This window comes from Lepidochelys olivacea (assembly GCF_965140295.1).
Source record: "Lepidochelys olivacea isolate rLepOli2 genome assembly, chromosome: 5".
Taxonomy (NCBI): Eukaryota; Metazoa; Chordata; order Testudines; family Cheloniidae; genus Lepidochelys; species Lepidochelys olivacea.
In genome coordinates this window covers 61,137,642-61,160,704 of record NC_140415.1, presented here as the reverse complement: position 1 = coordinate 61,160,704, position 23,063 = coordinate 61,137,642, and the positions used below count along the sequence as shown (strand labels likewise).

The following is a 23,063-nucleotide window of genomic DNA, read 5'->3' as shown; positions in this document are numbered from 1 at the left end:
GGATATGGGTTCCGTCTATAGCCCCACCACAGTTAGGGAATCCCATTGCAGCAAAGCCATCCACTATGACCTGCACATTTCCCAGGGTCACTACCCTTGATATCAGCAGATCTTTGATTGCGTGGGCTACTTGCATCACAGCAGCCCCCACAGTAGACTTGCCCACTCCAAATTGATTCCCAACTGACCGGTAGCTGTCTGGCGTTGCAAGCTTCCACAGGGCTATCGCCACTCGCTTCTCAACTGTGAGGGCTGCTCTCATCTTGGTATTCATGCGCTTCAGGGCAGGGGAAAGCAAGTCACAAAGTTCCATGAAAGTGCCCCTACGCATGCGAAAGTTTCGCAGCCACTGGGAATCGTCCCAGACCTGCAACACTATGCGGTCCCACCAGTCTGTGCTTGTTTCCCGAGCCCAGAACCGGCGTTCCACAGCATGAACCTGCCCCATTAGCACCATGATGCATGCATTGTCATGGCCCATGCTTTCAGAGAAATCTGTGTCCATGTCCTGATCACTCACGTGACCGCGCTGACGTCGCCTCCTCGCCCGGTATCGCGTTGCCATGTTCTGGTGCTGCATATACTGCTGGATAACGCGTGTGGTGGTTAATGTGCTCCTAATTGCCAAAATGAGCTCAGCGGCCTCCATGCTTGCCTTGGTATGGCGTCCGCACAGAAAAAAGGCGCGGAATGATTGTCTGCCGTTGTTCTGACGGAGGGAGGGGCGACTGACGACACGGCTTACAGGGTTGGCTTCAGGGAGCTAAAATCAACAAAGGGTGTGCCTGTACATCAAGGAGTATTTCAGGCAGGACTGCACGGAGGGTTCCAATAAGAAATGGTGCACCTAAGTTATCGTTGTTATTGGAACAAGGAGGTTAGCCTGGCCTCTGATTGATACATGGCTAGATTTACCTCGCTGCACCTTCTCTGTGAGTGACTGCAGTGTGATCTAGACAGGGGAGGAGGCAAATGAGTACAAAACAAATCTGGTCTATTTCTTGTTCTGACCCACTCCATCTATCTTTTACATCTTTGGCTGGCAGCAGACGGTGCAGAAGGACTGCATGCCATCCACATCTCATGGCTGCTCGGCAGAAGATGGTACAGTACGACTGCTAGCCATCTTCATCTCTTGCCTGCCTGGCATAAGATGGTACAATACGACTGCTAGCAATCCTCATCTCTTGCCTCCCTGGCAGAAGATGGTACAGTACGACTGCTGTTCCGAATCATGAAACAAAGTTGTGTTTGGGAATAATATAGTGGATAGAATTGCCTTTTTTCAGTATTTACTTTATCACACAAAATTGGGCATATTCCTACACCTGGAATTTAATATTGCAATGAAAAAGGATTATTTTTAATGTTTTTCACTTTATCTGTTGGTGTAGGCTGCCACCTTAACAAGACAGTTGTCACTAAGAATTGCTTCGTAAGAAAGAAAATCATATCCATATTTGAACTATGATCTCATATCTGTGCCAGGATAAACCCAAACCTAATATTATTTTTCATTTAAACGCTTTGGATTCTCCAAGGACGGAATGCGACACAGGCAATGCATATCATCTCTAACTGTGGTGTAGGACAAGGAGAAGGCAAATAAGTAAAAATTATTGGTTTCCAGAATTCCATCTCATTAGTCGGTTAGTCATATTAAATTCCAAAATGTAGTTCAGTATCAAACAGTACAAATGCTACTTACTATTTTGTGAAGAGAAAGAGGTTTGGCAGAAATAGTAATGTTCCTCCGTAAACATAAATTTTTAAAGACTGCCTCTGCAACAAACATTTGAAGCCAGAGAGATGGTATGGAACAAATGAACATTTTTAATTCCTGTGTTGAAAAGTCTAGGTTGGGGAAAAATTAAACAGACAGACAAATAAATAAAAGATAGATACATGAGCCATATCAAAGGCGGCGAAATCATAGTTCATGCCCCTGCTGGATTTCTTTCCTTACTACTGCTAATTCATAAATTAAATGATTAAAACTGCCAATTTACAAACAACATATAATCCAGTAGCTAACAAGCATAGTTTTTGTGACACCGCTCATCAGGTTTTAAAAAGTGAATCTGCTTAAAATATTAAATCAATCATTTTTAAATAAAAGACTATCTCTGATACAATCTGCATAACTGTTATGCTAAGATTTTTGAAAAGGAAAGTATTTATTCAAGGAAGTTACACTAGTGATAATCTTCAAAATTTCAGATGGGACAATATAATACCATCCATATTAAAAAAAAAAAAAAGAGTATGAAACATTAGCCAAGAAGGCATATAACAAAAGCAACATGGTGCAGTAGCAAATCCTGGATGAATGCTATGCTGTCATGATGCTGACACATATGTTAATGGTATTCAATATCAAGAACGTCCAATGATTGTAACAAAAGGTGGAGATGGAGGCTGACTCCCCTCCCCCAAACATGCTCAACATTGTTTATAACCAAATCTTTTATCACCTGTTTTTACAAATTTCATATTCCATATGAAGGCATTTAGAACACTTTCCCTCCTCCCCCAAATTAATAAATTAAATGCTACATTTGAATACAATGTGTATTTGGTTAAAGTAACAAGGTTTTCTGTTAAGTTCAGTATTTTGAGGGTATGTCTACACGGTGATTTTAAAAAAAAAACCCAGGACCGACTCTCAGAGCCCAGGTCAGCTGACTCGGGTTCATGAAGCTTGGGTTGCAGGGCTATAAAATTGCCCTGTAGACGCTCAGACTTGGGCTGGAGCCTGGGTTCTGAGACCCTCTGACTTCATGGGGTCTGAGATCCTGAGCTCCAGCCCAAACTCGAATGTCTACACTACAATTTTATAACCCACAGCCTAAGCCTCATGAGCCCAAGTCGGCCGACCTGGACCAGCTGCTACAGGTCTTTTATTGCAATGTAAACGTATCCTCAGTTTTTGTGTAAGGGATCTTCATTAGAAGAAGGCAAGTAGATTTAGAACAGAAATGCCTTTCCTGGATTACTTCCTTTCTGGAAATGGCCTTTTCCCAGTTATGAGATTTTTGGGAAGCCTGCAGGCAGCTCAGACTTGTCTGTGAAGCTCCAGGATTTTGCCATACTCTTTCTGCAGCGTCTCTAGAGGATTACATCCAAAGCTGTACATCCAAAGTGGAAACACTATGGGCCGGATCCAGGATCTTTCCACTGTCAGCCAGCCAGCATCTATACTTCAGGATGCAGGGACCATGGATTCAGATGAACCATTTGATCATGCTTCTGTGATTTTGCCTCTGGCTGGGGAAGTAACTGTATTGGAGGATAGATTCTTTAGCTCTGAGTACCAGAACTGTCTCAGTCATGCTGGAGCTTCCAGGATTATTCTAACAGAGTCCTGCCTGAGAACTCTCAGGATTAATGGAATTGGAGAGTCATCTTACATCAGGTCTAGGGATCATGTGACTATAAATTTATTGGATCCCTAACTTTGTCCCCTCTGGAGCAGAACTTTTGACACCTATTCTTTTTGGGAATAAAAAAAATGAGTAAAACCACTTTCCTGGTATTCTTAAGGAACTTCTTCCACTGCTCCAAAGTTTAGAAGTGACTGCACATCCTGATGTAACACATCGTTGTTAGAGGAGTCCTTGAAAAATGATGAGGATGGGTTGGGTGGAGGGTCTGGAAAAAAACAACACGAAAAAGATCAAGCTTCCATCACAGCAGAGGCAAAGTTCTTTCACTGTGTACAGGAGTATAGATCCCTAAAGATCACGTTGTGGCATGCGAGTCCTTCAGAAAGTATAAGAGTTCATATTCCTCAGGTGGGAGATGTTCAATTCTTACTTGAACTTCTTTAGGGATTCCTGAAGAGTGGAGCCACAAGGATCTCGTCACAGCAACTGAAGTCACCAGAGATCTAGAGGCTGTATCCACAGCATCAAGGGCTGCTTGGAGGGATGTGCATGCTAGAAGCTGATCTTCAGCAATAAGAGAATAAGTTCTTTGTTGTCCTGAAATGAGAATTTAACCATAGAACCCAATTCACATAATCATAATTTGCCAACAGGTATTGGTAGTTGGCAATTCTCATTTAGAGGACTGTTGTGAAATAATTTTTTTGTCCAAATTTAATTTTTGGGAGTTTTCTCTTCTGGTGTCACCTTTCATTGGCTTCGTCTCGACCTCTCATTAGCCACAGTGACAATTAATGATCCCACTATGGAGTATGTATAAAATTGCTCAAAAACCTAGGAAGGAACCTCAAGTGCCGGTCTCCTCTCTTCAAAGTTGATGACAGGGAGGCAGGCATCTGGCAGAGCAATTTAGACAGCTCTAAAAGTCCCTTATGATGAGTATTGCAAGACTTCCAGGAATCAGAGTGTGGATGATATTCCAGAGCTTGAGTGATTTTTTTCCCCTGGACTATGTCCACGGTAATCTCCAATGTGGCAGTCATTATATGTAACATGTCCTGGAATATCTTGTAGTCATGTCTTTTAGATGTCTTGGAAACTACAGCTTTATCTGAGGATGAAAACGATATGTGAGCTGGGGCAGGATGGTTCTCTGCTTGAAAATTCTTCATCAGAGCCATGATAAAATGGTTACTAACCTTCCTTAACTGTTGTTCTTTGAGATGTGTTGCTCATGTCCATTCCAATGTAGGTATGTGCTTGCTCCGAGCACTGCTGCCAGAAAGTATTCCCTCAGTGGTACCAGTCAGGTCACCTCTGGTGCTCCCTGAAGTCACGCTTTCATAATGATGGTATAAAGGGCCCTACCAATCCGCCACTTCCTCAGTTCCTTCTTGCCAGCTAACTTTAACAGAGGGGCAGGAAGAGGGGGTTTGGAATAGACATGAGCAACACATCTCGAAGAACAGTTATGGAAGATTAGTGACCCTTTTTCTTTGAGTGCTTGCTCATGTTAATTCTAATGTAGGTGACTTCCAAGCAGATGTAGGGGAAAGGTCTGGAGTTCATTGACAAGCAGACTGTAGCACTGCTCTGCCAAACTCAGCCTCATCTCTAACCTCCTGAGTGATGGCATAGTGAGACGCAAAAGTGTGGACCGAAGACCATGTTGCCGATCTACAGTTGTCCTTGATAGGGACATATACCACAAATGCAACTAAAGATGCTTGTGCCCTTGTAGTACGTGTGGTCAGAACTGGAGCAGGGACCTTCGCCAGGCTGTAGCATATGTGGATACAGGAAGTGATCCACGATGAGATTCTCTGGGCTGAGACTGGGAGACCCTTCATCCAGTCTGCAACATTCACAAAAAGTTGAGTAGTTTTCCAAAACGATTTAGTCCTGTGTAGAAGGCCAGTGTGTATCTGACATCTAGTGAGTAAAGTTCCTACTCCTGTTTTTGGCATGCAGTTTTGGATAGAAGACCAGAAGGAATATATGTCCTGGTTACTATGGAACTGTGAAACCATCTTCAGGAGGAAGGCTGGTTGAGGATGCAGCTGGACCTTGTCCTTGAAGAATCCCATGTACGGAGGTTCCGATGTAAGGACCCTAATCTACGAGACCCTTCTAACTGAAGTTGTGTCCACCAGGAAGGCCACGTTCCAGGACAAGTAGAGCAGAAGACACGTTGCCAATGGCTCGAATGGGGAACCCATGAGTCTCGACAATACCAGGTTGAGATCCCAGGGTGGGAGTGATTGACATACCTGGAGGCATATTCTGTTAAACCCTTGAGAAACAAACTGCAGATTGGTTTTCAAAGACAGATTGGCCCTTCACCCACAGGTGACACACCAAAACTGCATACAGGTGGACTCTAATCAATGACACCGATAGCCCTTGCGGATTCAGGTGTAGCAAGTAGTCCAGAATGAAAGGCACTGATGACCATGTGGATGAGACACCTTTCTGCGCCAACCAGATCAAGAATCTTTCCCACTTTTCCAGGTACGTAGCTCTAGTGGATGGCTTTCTGCTCCCTAAAAGAACTTAAACTTTCTGGCACTTGGGGCGAGCACACACCTACATTGCAATGGACATGAACAAGCACTTGAATAATAATCTGTTTAGAGCTGGCAGAGGAACGTATTGAGCTGGTGGTAAAGCCCCCTTGGGAGGTGGAAAAAGGAATCTAGCCCAGGATTAGGAAGATGACACTGGTCTTCTGGTGTGGTGTATTCCACACAGGGCCCAGTAGGGTCAGAAATATTGATATGCATAACGGAACTACTGGCTAGGTAAGGGGTGGAGGGTTTTGGGTTTGTGGAACACTGGTCCACTCTTTATGGGGAGAAGGGGCTGTATAGCTTGGTGGCTTCCATCTCAGTAGAAGGGGGACCAGTCTCTTTTGGGAAAAGCTAGCTAGAGTATTCAGGAGGGCATTAAGCAAATAGCAAAAGGGAAGGGTAAAAAGAGGGATGATAAGAGCACTTAGCACAATATTGAGATGTTGAGAACAAAATTAATCAAGGAACCAAAGCACATGAAGAGAAGAAATTTTTTGAATTGCCTATACACCAATACTAGGAGTCTGGATAACAAACAAATGAGCAATCTGAATTCCTCTTATGAGCATAAATGTGATCTAGTTGATATAACTAAAACCAATGGGATGATTAACCATGACTGGGATGTTAAAAATCAATGGTTATAGCCTATTTAGGAAGGATTGAGTGTGCAAAAGTTCCCCTGTGGGTCCGGGGACAGAATAGGCCCACTGCTCCTCCTGCATGTCATAAGAGGCGACTAAAAGGGGGAGAGGGATGGGCTTAGCCAAGTTAGAAATTTGCCCAAGACACACCATATGATGAGCAAGTCAACGATGTCCATACCGGATTGATCGCAGCCCGGGCTAATAATGACCGTACCATCTGTCTCCCACCGGGGCAGATGGGACAAGTATACTTCTGATGTTACCCCAACAAAGAGGATCCATGGAAGAGATAACATCACCATAGCCACGTGGAATGTAAGGACATGGAGACAAATAGGGAGGTTGAAACAACTCACATACGAAATGGAACAATACACCTGGCACCTCCTAGGAATCTCTGAGGTCAGATGGAAGAACTTTGGAGAGGTACTAACAGAAGGTGGCCATGTACTCTAATACAGTGGAGAGGACAAATATGTCAATGGTGTAGAATTTCTTGTGCATAAAGATATCAAGAATTCAGTATTAGGATGCCGCCCAATGTCCAGCAGGCTTATTTACATCCGTCTAAAGGCAGTACTGTTTAATATCACAGTGGTAACGAGTCTAAGTCCCTACAACAGACTATGACAATCAGCTCCAAGACACTATCGATAAGGTACACAAGAAAGATATCCTGATTGTACAAGGAGGTTGGAATGCTAAAGTGGATACTGTACAGGCAGATTGGCGAGATTATTGTGGCCCTTTCTGTAATGCGGTAATGAATGAGAGAGGATTGAGACGTTTGGAGTTTGCCAGCTATAACAATCTGGTTCTTGCAAACACATTAAGCATCTAGACAATCAACATGGCACAAACTTTATAGTCTACATCACAGCCAGATAGACTACATCATCATGCAAAACTGATTTCATTTTGGGATTAACAGAGCTAAAACAAGGAGTTTCCCCGGTGCGGATATTGGAAGTGAGCATGACCTTGTGATGCTAAATTTATGCCTGTGGCTAAGGAAAATAGTCAGGCCAAAATTCACCAGAAACAAGTTTGATTTAGAAAGACTCCGAGACCAAAACACTGGAGAGTCATTTCAAGTGATGATCGGTGGAAAATTTGCCCCGCGCTGCTTGCTTTAGAGGAAGACGTAGAAACAATGACCAACAATTTCAATGCTGTAATGAATGAGGCAGCAACGGACATCCTTGGGAAAACATCGTAAGAAGACAAAAACCATGGGTCACAAATGAAATACTAGAAATGTGCGACATTAGAAGAGAACTTAAGAGAGAGACAAGAACAGCACTGAGGGAGCTGATAAATACAGAGTGATTGGCAGAAAGATCAAGAAAGGAATGAAAATGGCCAAGGAGATATGGATTGAAAAGCAATGTTCTAAAATTAGAGAGTGTATCAATAATAAAAATAGCAAACGAGCCTCCCAGGTTGTACAAGATCTGACAAAGGAGAGATGGATCAAAGCTAACGTAATCTAAGACAAAGAAGGGAATAGTCTTACAGAAGAAAGGGACATCAATAGTGGACAAACTACTGCTCTGATCTATATAACCACCAGACAAATGGAAATTCTAGTGTCTTAGACAGCCCAGATTCAATAGAGGAGGAGTAGGACTTTCTAATACTACGCAAAGAAGGGGAGACAGCTGTGAAATCACTCAAGAATGGAAAGGCTACAGGTATTGACAACATCCCAGCCAAATTGATGAAATTCGGAGGAGAAATAGTAATAGATGTACTCACCAAGATCTGCAACAAGATCTGGCAGACAGATAAGTGGCCCTCCACATGGACACAGTCACTAATCATTACTCTGCCAAAGAAAGGCAACCTGCAATTGTGTCAAAATGTTGAAAGTCATAGTGAACAGATTGAAGCCACAAGAAGACAATATCATTGCTGAACAACAGGCTGGCTTTCCTACTGGAAGTACCACCACAGAACTGATTTTCAACCTTCGTGTTCTAGGTGAGAAGTACTTATAACATCAGCAGGACATCCACCATATCTTTGTTGACTTCAAAAAGGCACTTGACAGAGTATGGCACAAAACTCTCTGGGGAACCATGAAGAAGTACAATGTTGGTCGTAAGCTTATTTTTACCATTAAACAACTGTACGCCAAGGCCAGCAGTGCAGTTCTTGTCAATGGCACAATAGGAGAGTGGTTTTGCACCACTGTTGGAGTCTGGCAAGGCTCCCTTCTTTCGCCCACACTGTTCAACATCTACTCGGAGCGCATAATGACTGATGCCCTAGATCACATATGCAGTCAGCATTTGGGGGTGAACAATCTCAAATCTTCAGTTCGCTGATGACATTGATGGCATGGCAGGCAGTGAAGATGAACTTGCCAACCTTGTGAAATGATTGGATGAAACCTCCGCAAAATACGGTATGGAAATCAGTACAGAGAAAACCAACCTGATGACAAACAAACATGATGGGATCAGCTCACATATCACTGTCAGTGGACACGAGCGGGAGCCAGTGAAACAGTTCAAGTATTTGGGGGCAATCATCACTGATAAAGGATCCAAGGCAGAAATTCGTGCAAGAACTGTGCAAACAGCAGCAGCAGCGGCAAAGCTAAAGCCAATTTGGAGGAATAAGAATATCTCCCTGGAATCCAAACTGAAACTGATGCACACATTGGTCATCTCCATCTTTCAGTATGCGTGCGAGCCACGGACCCTTATGGCAGAACTTGAACAGAAAATACAGGTAGTAGAGATGAGATACTTCGGTAAAATCCTGGGCATTTCCTACTTCGACCACGTCACTAATGAAGAGGTCCACAACATCATCACCCAATGCGCTGGGTCATAAGAAGACCTCCTGACGACCGTGAAGAAGCACAAGCTGAAGTAGTAAGGCCATGTAACAAGATCATCTGGCCTATCCAAGATCATCCTCCAAGGGACAGTACAGGGGAAGAGAAGAAGAGGTAGACAGAAGAAGAGATGGACTGATAACATAGAAGAGTGGACAGGAATGGACTTTGCGGATACTCAAGCATTGACACACAATCATCAGGGGTGGAGACAATTGGTTGATTGCTCATCAGTGATGGTGCCCCAACGACCAATGCGGTTATGGGAGTGATGATGATGATGATGAGTGGGCAAAAGGGGAAGGAGAGTAGCACTCTACGTCAAAAATGGCATTACCCATTTCTGAGTCACTGATAACTAAGGCTAAGATTTAGTCAGGGGTATTTTTAGTAAAAGTCATGGATGTTAGGGGGCTTACTCCTTCACCCACTTACTTCCCCTGGTCCTTCTCACATGAACAGAGAGCAACAATACCCAAAGTCCAAAGGTGCAAACAATTTGATGTTTATTGGGGTGAACTTCCAGCAAGCATAATTCCAGTTTCCTTCCTTAGTGTCCCCCTTCCCAGCTCTGACACCACAGAGCCTTACTCCTGTATCCCTGTTCTCATTTCCCCCTTTAGCAAAACATGATTCCAATTTCCCCACCCCCATTCCCATTTCTCCCCCACACACCCACCCAATCACTTCCTGATTGACTGCTGACTATATAGTAAAACTTGAGTTCTGCTTAGCTATACCTTAACCAATCATTTTACTGAAATTTAACTAACCAATCCTAACATATTGTAACATGATTATGTAACCAATTATATCCCACCACCTTAATTAGTTTACACCCAGCAAAATTGATTATACAGCAGACAGAAACAATCACAGAACCAGACAGAGATTATACAGACAAACAATGGGGAAATGGGGACTACAGTGATAGAACAAACACAGAAATGAGGATTTCACATCCCAGCTATTGATAAGTGAGTTCTTGCCAGACAGGATGCTATCAAACTAAGTTTCCTTTTACATCTTCTAGGCACTTCCCTTTCTCTGGAGGCAATAGGCATTATCAGGACAGGACTGTATTCCTAACAACCCAATAGCACCTTCATTCAATGTGACTAGTTTGGAATGCGAGGAGGTGACCGGTCGCTTCCCAGCTTATGGCTGCCTCTGCTGCTTAGCCAAAGGCCTTAACCTAAGAACAGGGCCTCAGACTGTCACAGTAAGAGAAGGACCTTACACTGGCAGACAGTGATTTTGATTCTTTTATACCTCTATAACTAGCCAAGTGATAAGAATACACCTAAATTCTTAGGGTATAGGCCTTTACACACAGGCCTGAATATCTATATCCTAACACTGGACAGGTAATGGGCAATAAACAAAAATTCATGGCCCGGGACCCGTCCATGACTTTTACTAATAAATACCTCTGACTAAAACTTAGCAGCTCCTGGGGTCCCAGATACTGCTGCTCTGGGGGCCCCCAGGACACTGCTGCTGTGGTGGTGCGGGGGCCAACAGCTAGCCCCTGAGTTGGCAACAGGGGCTGACTGCTCCCAGCCATCCCTGCTTGGGTGCTCCCCAGGGCCAGCTGCTCTCACAGCCCAGAGATCAGCCGCATCAGCCATTGCAGCTGTGAAAGTCATGGAGGTCACGGAAAATCATGGAATCCGTGACTTCTGTGACCTCCATGACAGAATCACAGCCTTACTGATAACTAGAAGAAAATGATCCTGAATGCTTATGGAGCAATGTGCTAACAGATAAAGCATAAGATAAGGTATTAGCTGGTGTCTGCTACAGACCACCAAATCACACTAGAAAACAGGATGACCACTTCCTTATGCAACTATTTATAATGCATGATCATGGGGGTTTTCAGTTTGGAAACTGGAGTTCTCACGCTGCCAGTACTAAGACAACCTTGCAATTTTTAAACATTATAGATGACAATTTCCTAACCCAAAAAGTGTTGCAGACAACATGAGAGAATTCTGTATTAGACCTTTTCTTAATAAATAAATAGGAACTGATCACAGAACTAAAAATTTATGGTAGCTTATGTACAAGTGATCATGACTTGATCACATTTATGATGTGCTATAATATAATATCAAGGAGCACTGGACATGAGAATTCAAAGTGATTTTCAAATTTGTTGAAAAAAAGTCTTTGGTCAGTGAGGAGGGTCCAGTTTGCCGAGTCTCAAGAGCTGAAGGAATAATCTGACCTAACAGAGGTGTCCCTAGTGGAGTCCCAGCAGATATGGGGGATGATGAGATCCCAGTAAACCTTCCAGGTTCTGAGCCTCTTCCTGGGCTAACAGCATTTGTAGCACAGCTCCCATTCTGCAATTCAAGAGGGATTTTAACAAGAGTTGGAGCCTGATGAAAAAACCTGTCCGGCACAAATCTGCCAGGAAAGCCTATTAAATTTTGGCCCTTGCATCAGTTAATAGACTGAAGAATCAAACATTACCCCTTTTATATTTTAAAATATCTATAAAATGAGGTTGCACAGGCATAATGAAAGGCAAAATAGTTTAAACAGGAAACTTAAATTAGGATTTTAATATCTGAGACTAACATTGAAAAGAGAGTATAAAATGTATCCCAGACACTCACCATCACATGAAATGGCAATGTAATTTGCCAGGTCATCTGCCACTTGATGCAACACGTTTCTGTCCATCATGAAGCCTGAAAGAATCCAATATTCTACTACAGTTCCAAGAATTCCAGTTAGCAGCATAGTTACTTCATCTTTGAAGACCTAAAACAGAATACGTAGTATTTGTAGAATAGCCTTATGAAATACCAAAAACCCCAAAACAAAACGATAATGGTTTGGTAAAAGCAGCAACAACAAAGATCCACTCTGCTGACAATTAACTTTCTCAAAGACTACTTTCTCCAGCTCCAGGGCTAACTCTTGCAGGTAGGTTTATATGATTAACATGCCATTAATTACAAGTCAATTGAACACTCAGAAGAAAGTGCTTTACAGTATTTAAAAACAAACACATGCAAAATGAGATCAATACTTAAAGTCACACACAAGAGAGACTTAGTTAAATCTGGGTTTAAATAAATGATTTCAAGTTGTGCATTTACTTCAATTAAGCTGTTTATTTACTTTTACAGAAATCTTCCTCCCTTGTTGCTCATTAAAATTATTTTTTCCAAAGATATCATCAAATATAAGTTTAAAGCTAAATTATGACGAGACATGGATTTGCTAGAGGCAGGTGAAGATGTAGAGGTCCTTTGCGCCGCAGAACACAAGTGCAGGAGACAGGCAAACTCTGTCTCCTAGCATTTTGGAATGGGGAACTTTCTTAGTACTGTCAATAATTCTACCCAGCCCAATAGGGGCATGTTTGGGAGGAATGGAGATGGAGATACAAGCCTTATCCCTTCCCTCCATACCTGCTATAGAGGACTAGGCATGGGAAAAAGAATAAGCTTCAGCTTTTTAAAAACGTGTACCCAATATTTTTACAAATCTTGAATGTAGTGCTCAGGAGGCATTGTGACTTGTGAGGTCTTATTACCTATTCACTAATGTTAAGGTACCCAAGGTTCCACCTCTCCCTCATCAATCCTTAGCAGTGAAAAACAAAGTTTAGCTCTTTGACTGAAGCTCCAGCCCACATATTGTATATTAAATCTTGCATCATACTACATGTGAGATCTGGTGCAAGAAACTGTACTGAACAAAATAGCACAGTTTCATCTCCTTTAAGAAGTTCTCTCTCATGTTTTCAACCTGAAAAAATGATGGTCATTTTGTGCAACAAAATTATGAACTGGGACCATTTTTTATGTTAGTATATCAATTACACCAAGTTACGTCTAATTACCAGTTACGTCTGATATTTCTCTGAGACCAAAGTCTGGTTGAGGATCAAATTTTTATTAGAAACGATTCTCTTAGCAGAATTAGAAAGCACCAATGACTGAGAAAGTACAAGTTTCATAAATCAGACGGAGATTTATGAAAGAATAATAGAGACTATGGGACAAATCAGACTTAAGGTATCTCTAAACCAATTCTGGAATACACACACACAGTCCATATATCTAATACACAAGGACAGTCTCCACTTAGAACTCAGTAAAATGAAGAAAAACTAATACTTTACTTAAGATGGAGTGAGAAATTTTATTTAAAAAAAAAAAGTGAGGAAGGTAGAATTGAGGAGATTAGTTGGGCAGGGGAAGGGTAAAAAAGAGTGGCACACTTTTTCCCTGCTTGATATACGTATTTTTAAACATTCCTAAGAGTCAGGAATAGAAAGCAGAAGAGATTAACAGAACTTAAATTTGTTTTGTTATAATGCACTTTTAAGAGCCAGCGGTGCGCAAACTTTTCCAGTCACACCCCCTCTTATCATTAATGGAATCTGTCTGCATGCTGCTCCCTCCCTGCCCATCTGTGGGGGCTGGTCCAGGCCCTGCCGTGCATCCCCCCCTCCTTCTCAACATTCCTCCTGAGGGGCCCAGACCCCTAGGGGGATGCGCCCCGCAGTTTGTGGACCACTGAGATAAGCAGAATTACTGCAGAGAGATTAAGTGATTTGCCCAAGGTCACGTAAGTAGTCTGGGGTATATCTAGGAAGAGAGCCAGATATTCTGTTTCCTTCTCCTGTTCCTCAGCCACCTCTCCATCCTACTTGTTCCCTGATTTTTCTTTCTGGCAAAGGTTGTAGGTATCTTGAAGTATAAGAGGGATAACAGCTGCTTATAGAGCAAAATGCAACGGATGGGGCCAGCAATGAAAGGGGACAGTCCCAGCAGTGAGGGAGGGAGGGAGACACTCGCTGATGAGGGACACCAGGTAGCTTCTCCCACCTCCCCTTGGAGTCTCTAGCACCCACTAACCAGTTGGGGTGGGGGAAGGGTGCTGATTGGCCAGCTCTCTCACCACTCCAGAGATTTAATCTAGAGCAGAGACCACATGGAGCCACTTTTGGCACTGTTCCAGAAACCTGCTTATAGAGCATATGTTAATGGTGTTCTACAAAACAGATATCAAAGAGCTGCAGAGCAATTTAGCAGATGCACAAATTGGAGCTACAACTCCTCCACAATTAAGTATCTCACCTCTGTGCACTGCCAAGGAAAGCCTACTGTATTCTCAGATTCTTGATAATGAAATTTACTGCTATGATGTCAGCTGGCAGGACTGGCATACGTTCAGTTGGCTGACGTGATAAAACAACATTTGCATAAACTAAGCACTTCTGTTTAGTTAATGATTTGAAGAGAATGCTTCAATGCTACATATAAAGAAAATGGTATCCTAACCCACTAAAACTAATGCCTATGAAAATGCATGAAATTATTTTAAATGAAAATTGCCAAAAATAGTAGTGATATATACTTTAATGAAAAAGTATGTGTATAAAAAAGTCTCAGTTAACTTCTACATTAAATATGGAAATTACTATCATGCATGGCAACAATCACTATGCAACTATATAGCTCCTATTTATTAACCATAATAGAAAACTTCAAACCAAAGTATTAAAATAATCTATAGTGCTATTGTACAATTCTACTCTGCTTCCTAAATATTTTAACCCTTGCATTTTTACATAGTCCTTCTGCAATTTAGTGTAATATTTTGATGAGTAGTTTTAGCATATAATTGAAGGCAAGAATCTTATACATGATGAAGAGACCTTTTATCAATGATTTTGGTATTTAAAAATTAACAATGGCTTTGTAAATCTGAGTGTGTCTCAAATGTTGAAATGACAAACACCTTTGTGAAATGCATACCTGCAAATATTAGCTAAAAGCAAAGCTCCTAGTATTCCGACTATCACTGTTTTGTAAATGATAAAACACTTTTGTACTAACCTGAATTAAACTGATTACCAATACAAGAAGCTATCTGAGTATAGAATATTTATATTAATGGGAAAATAATTACACAGTGCTCAAGCAGTTCCCCCAACCAACTCAGGAAGACAAGAATCATCATCTTGCCAAAAAATTTTTTGAAGAAGCAACTTAATAACTATTTAAGGTAAATCCTCTCTAAGAATTATTTAATATTAAAAAACTTTTGCAAACTAAAAAATGTTTATATAAAAGCATAGGAGTGCTTGGACTTTTTGGAGGCAGAATTTTATTTCCTGTTAGACCCTAATGAAACTGAAAACACTCTCAGAAAATGGATTGAACAGAACTAAAACACTACATTTAAAGATGTTCTAAGAATCTCCTGTCAAAGACAAAGGAAATATAACTGTCAAGAAAGAATTACAACCCCAATACATATATAATTAAACTACATATTCATAAAAAGAAGATGCTCCTAAGGACAACCCATAAAGATACTGAGGAAATGAAGAAACTGGGCTCTGGGCTCCGATCCCCGCGGAGGTTCCCTCATCATTGAGGAAGACGGGGGGGCCTCACCTGTCCAAGGTAATTGACAGGGACCTGGAGCTCTGGTGTTTGATGTTATGCCCATAGGGTCCAGCAAGTCCACTACGTGTGCGCCTACCATTACAGTGGCCAGGGCATCATGGAGACTTGATGTCCTTCACGCCTCAAACACTGAGAGCGGTGCCGGCTCCGTCTTAAGACATATGATTCCGGCTCCGACCCCGAAGACAAGTCTGACCTCTGAGACCACAGCAGTGCCGTGCAGGACAGTGCCGGAGAGTGGTGCCAAGGTGAGGATGACCAGTGCTGGAGCATGGCCAGTTTGCCCTTGGAGAGCACAGCCCCTCCGTGCGGTGCCGGTGCTGTCATTGTTGGAGACTGCAGGGCAGCCATCTCTAGCGTGGCCTCGAACGTGTCTGGGGTGGATGGCAGTTCCAACTATCCCATTTGGCTGTCCCATTCTGGAGAGTCCAACAGGACCAGACTCAATGGGTTCACCTGTGCGGCCAGAGTCAACGGTGACCGTTTTGCCTGAGCAGGAGCCAAATGTCCCAGCACGGGACACACTCGGTGGGCACCATCAAGCTCCACTGCTCTTACTTTTGGCAACTCGCATCCCTCGGCTCTTCTTTGCTTCTTATGCAGCACCAGCGAGTGCGATCAGTGCCTGGAGGCCGTCGAGCTCGTCTTTGGTGCTGAAGAGTGGCCTTCACTGCACTGAGATATACCAGACAATAACCCTCAGTGTCTTGTCCTATTCCAGGCTCCTCTTCTACTTCTACTGGCTGCAGTATGTCGACAGCTCACTCACATTGTAGCAGACGCCTGGGCCATTCCAAGAGGAAGCATTTCCATGATGAACTTATGGTTGACATTATGGACCGGGCCAATAAGTAGGTCCAGTACCAAAAAAAGAGAGGGCCATATGGCTAGAAGGAAGGCATGGCGAGAGGCAAGAGGAAAACCTCAGCCTGGCTGCATAGCTTGAGGACAGGGTTTCAGCGTGGGAGCAGGCACTTGCTTTGGAGTTCCTGGAACAAGAGCTGCAGCTAAGAGAGGAGGATAGAGCTCAGCAGAAAGAATTGTTTGAGCTGCTGCTATCACTAATGGCTACAAGAGTACCGGCTCCTGCTGCATCACCCACACCATGGCCTGAGTCCCCTACAGGGTATTGCTCTGATGCAGTCCAGCAACAGCTTGGAAAACTCTATGGCTGGGTGGCTGATGCAAATCGGGCCTCCCAGGAGTAGCTCGGCAAGGCAACTTTGCCCCTTGCAATCTTCCATATTAATTCCCTCCCCAGGCATACCTCCACCCACATTCCCCAGCACGAACTGCACAGCAAATGGGTGAGAAAGGGGAAAGTTAAACAGGGGCCAGAGCACATGCAACAGTAAGGGGTTTCTGTCTTGTACATGATTCTATCTTTGCGCTTGTTCATACACTTTTTTTTTTTTTTTTTAAGGTTTTGTTGTTATGGGTGCTTCGGAATAGGTTAATGTACTTTTCTAATACATGTTTATAAATACAGCTTTTTATTTTATCAAGAAAGTTTATTGCTATCACTACATCACATCACACACACAATGTATAAAGGTAAACACAATCTTGGACAATTAGGAATTAGTTTGCCAACACTATTCATAGAATCACAGAATATCAGGGTTGGAAGGGACCTCAGGAGGTCATCTAGTCCAACCCCTGCTCAAAGCAGGACCAATCCCCAATTAAATCATCCCAGCCAGGACTTTGTCAAGCCTGACCTTAAAAACTTCTAAGGAAGGAGATTCTACCACCTCCCTAGGTAACGCATTCCAGTGTTTCACCACCCTCCTAGTGAAAAAGTTTTTCCTAATATCCAACCTAAACCTCCCCCATTGCAACTTGAGACCATTACTCTTTGTTCTGTCCTCTTCTACCACTGAGAATAAGTCTAGAACCATCCTCTCTGGAACCACTTCTCAGGTAGTTGAAAGCAGCTATCAAATCCCCCCTCATTCTTCTCTTCTGCAGACTAAACAATCCCAGTTCCCTCAGCCTCTCCTCATAAGTCATGTGTTCCAGACCCCTAATCATTTTTGTTGCCCTTCGCTGGACTCTCTCCAATTTACCCACATCCTTCTTGTAGTGTGGGGCCCAAAACTGGACACAGTACTCCAGATGAGGCCTCACCAATGTCGAATAGAGGGGAACGATCACATCCCTCGATCTGCTCGCTATGCCCCTACTTATACATCCCAAAATGCCATTGGCCTTCTTGGCAACAAGGGCACACTGCTGACTCATATCCAGCTTCTCGTCCACTGTTACCCCAGGTCCTTTTCTGCAGAACTGCTGCCTAGCCATTCGGTCCCTAGTTTGTAGTGGTGCATTGGGTTCGTCCGTCCTAAGTGCAGGACCCTGCACTTATCCTTATTGAACCTCATCAGATTTCTTTTGACCCAATCCTCCAATTTGTCTAGGTCCCTCTGTATTCTATCCCTGCCCTCCAGCGTATCTACCACTCCTCCTAGTTTAGTATCATCCGCAAATTTGCTGAGAGTGCAATCCACACCATCCTCCAGATCATTTATGAAGATATTGAACAAAACCGGCCCCAGGACAGACCCCGGGGCACTCCACTTGACACCGGCTGCCAACTAGACATGGAGCCATTGATCACTACCCGTTGAGCCCGACAATCTAGCCAACTTGCTACCCACCTTATAGTGCATTCATCCAGCCCATACTTCTTTAACTTGCTGACAAGAATACTGTGGGAGACTGTGTCAAAAGCTTTGCTAAAGTCAAGAAACAATACATCCACTGCTTTCCCTTCATCCACAGAACCAGTAATCTCATCATAGAAGGCGACTAGATTAGTCAGGCATGACCTTCCCTTGGTGAATCCATGCTGACTGTTCCTGATCACTTTCCTCTCATGTAAGTGCTTTAGGATTGATTCTTTGAGGACCTGCTCCATGATATTTCCAGGGACTGAGGTGAGGCTGACTGACCTGTAGTTCCCAGGATCCTCCTCCTTCCCTTTTTTAAAAGATTGGCACTACATTAGCCTTTTTCCAGTCATCTGGGACTTCCCCCATCCGCCACGAGTTTTCAAAGATAATGGCCAATGGCTCTGCAATCACAGCCGCCAATTCTTTTCGCACTCTTGGATGCAACTCGTCCGGCCCCATGGACTTGTGCACGTCCAGCTTTTCTAAATAGTCCCTAACCACCTCTTTCTCCACAGAGGGCTGGCCATCTATTCCCCATGTTGTGATGCCCAACGCAGCAGTCTGGGAGCTGACCTTGTTCGTGAAGACAGAGGCAAAAAAAAAGCATTGAGTACATTAGCTTTTTCCACATCCTCCGTCACTAGGTTGCCTCCCTCATTCATTAAGGGGCCCACACTTTCCTTGGCTTTCTTCTTGTTGCCAACATACCTGAAGAAACCCTTCTTGTTACTCTTGACATCTCTTGCTAGCTGCAGCTCCAGGTGCTATTTGGCACTCCTGATTTCATTCCTACATGCACAAGCAATTTTTTTATACTCTTCCCTGGTCATATGTCCAACCTTCCACTTCTTGTAAGCTTCTTTTTTATGTTTAAGATCCGCCAGGATTTCACCGTTAAGCCAAGCTGGTCGCCTGCCATATTTACTATTCTTTCGACACATCGGGATGGTTTGTCCCTGTAACCTCAACAGGGATTCCTTGAAATACAGCCAGCTCTCCTGGACTCCTTTCCCCTTCATGTTAGTCCCCCAGGGGATCCTACCCATCCGTTTTCTGAGGGAGTCGAAGTCTGCTTTCCTGAAGTCCAGGGTCCGTATTCTGCTGCTTACCTTTCTTCCCTGTGTCAGGATCCTGAACTCAACCAACTCATGGTCACTGCCTCCCAGATTCCCATCCACTTTTGCTTCCCCCACTAATTCTTTCCGGTTTGTGAACAGCAGGTCAAGAAAAGCTCGCCCCCTAGTTGGCTCCTCTAGCACTTGCACCAGGAAATTGTCCCCTACGCTTTCCAAAAACTTCCTGGATTGTCTATGCACCGCTGTATTGCTCTCCCAGCAGATATCAGGATAATTAAAGTCACCCATGAGAACCAGAGTGTGCGATCTAGTAGCTTCTGCGAGTTGCCGGAAGAAAGCCTCATTCACCTCATCCCCCTGGTCCGGTGGTCTATAGCAGACTCCCACCACTACATCACTCTTGTTGCTCACACTTCTAAACTTAATCCAGAGACACTCAGGTTTTTCTGCAGTTTCGTACCGGAGCTCTGAGCAGTCATACTGCTCCCTTACATACAGTGCTACTCCCCCACCTTTTCTGCCCTGCCTGTCCTTCCTGAACAGTTTATAACCATCCATGACAGTACTCCAGTCATGTGAGTTATCCCACCAAGTCTCTGTTATTCCAATCACGTCATAATTCCTTGACATCACCAGGACCTCCAGTTCTCCCTGCTTGTTTCCAAGGCTTTGTGCATCCGTATATAAGCACTTGAGATAACCTGCTGATCGCCCCTCATTCTCAGTATGAGGCAGGAGCCCTCCCCTCACAGACGTTCCTGCCTGTGCTTCCTCCCGGTATCCGGCTTTCCCACTTACCTCAGGGCTTTGGTCTCCTTCCCCCGGTGAACCTAGTTTAAAGCCCTCCTCACTAGGTTAGCCAGCCTGCTCGCAAAGATGCTCTTCCCTCTCTTCGTAAGATGGAGCCCGTCTCTGCCTAGCACTCCTCCTTCATGGAACACCATCCCATGGTCAAAGAATCCAAAGCCTTCTCTCCGACACCACCTGCGTAGCCATTCGTTGACTTCCACAATTCGACAGTCCCTACCCTGGCCTTTTCCTTCCACGGGGAGGATGGACGAGACCACCACTTGCGCCTCAAACTCCTTTATCCTTCTTCCCAGAGCCACGTAGTCTGCAGTGATCCGCTCAAGGTCATTCTTGGCAGTATCATTGGTGCCCACGTGGAGAAGCAGGAAGGGGTAGCGATCCAAGGGCTTGATGAGTCTCGGCAGTCTCTCTGTCACATCGCGAATCTTAGCCCCTGGCAAGCAGCAGACTTCTCGGTTTTCCCGGTCAGGGCGGCAGATAGATGACTCAGTCCCCTGGAGGAGAGAGTCCCCGACCACCACCACCACCTGCCTCTTTCTCTTGGGAGTGGTGGCCGTGGAAGCCCCAATCTCAGGACAGTGCATCTCCTGCCTCCCAACCAGCAGAGTCTCCTTCTGCTTTCTCCTCCCAGGCGTATCATCTGGTCCACTCTCTGCAATGGTACCTGTGGACAGAACATGAAAGCGGTTAGTTACCCGTGTCTGCGTTGCTGGAACCCGGAAATTCCCCCTTCTTCTGGAGGTCACATGTTGCCAAGCTTCTTCACTGGCCTCTTGGCTCCGCTGTGCAACCTGCTCTAAATCTTTAGAGCTTTGTGCTCGTAGAAGCATATCTTGACTTTTGTCCAGAAAAATCCTCAGATTCTCATATGCAACGCAGGGTCGTTATCTGTTGCTCCAGACCTTCAATCTTCTCTTCCAATATGGAGACCAGCTTGCACTTTGTACAGACAAAGTTGCTTCTGTCCTCAATTCCTCAATACGGTTATCTACATCAATCCGTATTTCAATCACTTCCTTACATCAATCCATACTGTGAACCCCTCCACCCCATTTGATAAGTAGTCATGTCATTCATGAGTACACTGCATGGCAATCAACTCCCTACCCCTCCACAAGCACTGAAGCCACATACACCCATACAATCAATGAGCCCCATCCCCTCACCCACAAACACATTCATAGAGGTACTGTCCCCCCAGTTCCATTGGGCCATCCAAGTCCATAATGTGGGCACACAAAGCATGTCTGACTTCTGGGGCCTGGGTGCATCCAGTTCCAGTTGTGGTAGGTTTACTTTCTGGCTGAGTATCCTGATTCAGCAGCCCCTCACTGTCATGGGTCCATTCAGGAGGAAAAAGCTCACCTCTGGCTTCACAAATGTTGTGATGAGCACAGCAAGCCACTGTAATGTGGACAGCACTGCTTACACTGGAATCCAAATGATTCTGTAGACATCACCAATGGGATTTCAATCTACCAAAAGCGGATTCAACAACCATTCTTACTGGCTGAGAGTGTAATTAAACCATCTTCTGCCAGGGCCTCTGAAATCAGCGTATGGTTTCATAAGCCAAAGCAAATGGAGGTACAAGGAGTCCCCCAGAATAATGGTGGGGACAGTAATTCTGCTTATGACAATGTCATTTGGTGGGAATAGCATCCCAGCCTGTCCATGAATGTAGACTCCTGATTGGCAAAACAAAAACAAAAAAAAAAACCCCTGGCAATGTGAACTTTTCCAGTGCAACCCACATTGACATTCACAAAAATTGACCTCTGTAGTCCACGAGGGCCTGCACAATGATAGTTTATGTACTCTCTGTCCTCCTAAAGGAGCATAAACTGTGGGCACATGAGTGCAATCAATGGCCACGCACAATATGAAAACTCCATTCTCTCAAAGCCAGCAGTTAATTCAGGAATATCTTTTATACTGACCTCCTTGGGGTAAACCACTTGACTGATTGCCTCAGAAACCTCCGCCACCACTCTATCTACAGTCAAACTTTCCAACACCAAACTGGTTGGCAGAGGGCCTGTAGCAATCCGTAGTAGCCAGCTTCCAGATGATTACAGCAATCCACTTCTGGATTGGCTAGGCCACTCTCATGCATGTGTCTTTACACTGGGAAAGTCGGGGCAAACTTCTTGCAAAGCTCTAAAAATGTAACTTTCCTCATGTTAAAGTTCTGGAACCACTGCTGATCATCCTAGGTCTGCATGATGATGTAATTCCACCAGGCTATGCTTGTGGCCTTACTCCAGAAGCACTGGTCTATGTAGGGGGCACCAGTGGCTGTACTGAGTGTCATGAACAGCATCAGCCAGTTCGAGCCTTCCATGTCTGTGCCCTCCTCCTTCTCCATCATAAACTATGTTGGGTGCCTTTGGTGGGTCAGAAAACGCCATCAAAATGCTCCCAGCATTTCACGGATGCTCTCCCTATTTTCTGACACAGGAGTGAAAGCACAAGCAAAAGGCATCTCTTCCATGTTGCTGGCTCCAGCAGGTGGGGATGCACAGACAAAATGAGTGCTCGACAGGATGTATTGATGGGTCATTCAAACTTCCTGTAACATGCAGGGCAGACAGTCAAGTTTTCC

General features: G+C 44.2%; 1 protein-coding gene across 2 annotated transcripts in view; it reads right to left on the bottom strand.

Annotated features, from left to right (window-relative positions):
* Positions 1 to 23,063, bottom strand: part of SLF1 (SMC5-SMC6 complex localization factor 1) — a 76,791-nt gene that overhangs the window by 18,148 nt on the left and 35,580 nt on the right. For both annotated transcript variants that reach the window (XM_084628514.1, XM_084628515.1), the window contains exons 12-13: positions 12,079 to 12,226; positions 1,709 to 1,854 (exon numbers count right to left, since the gene is read on the bottom strand). In XM_084628514.1, coding sequence (XP_084484640.1) covers positions 1,709 to 1,854; positions 12,079 to 12,226 — 294 coding nt within the window. The remainder of the gene's footprint in view (positions 1 to 1,708; positions 1,855 to 12,078; positions 12,227 to 23,063) is intronic.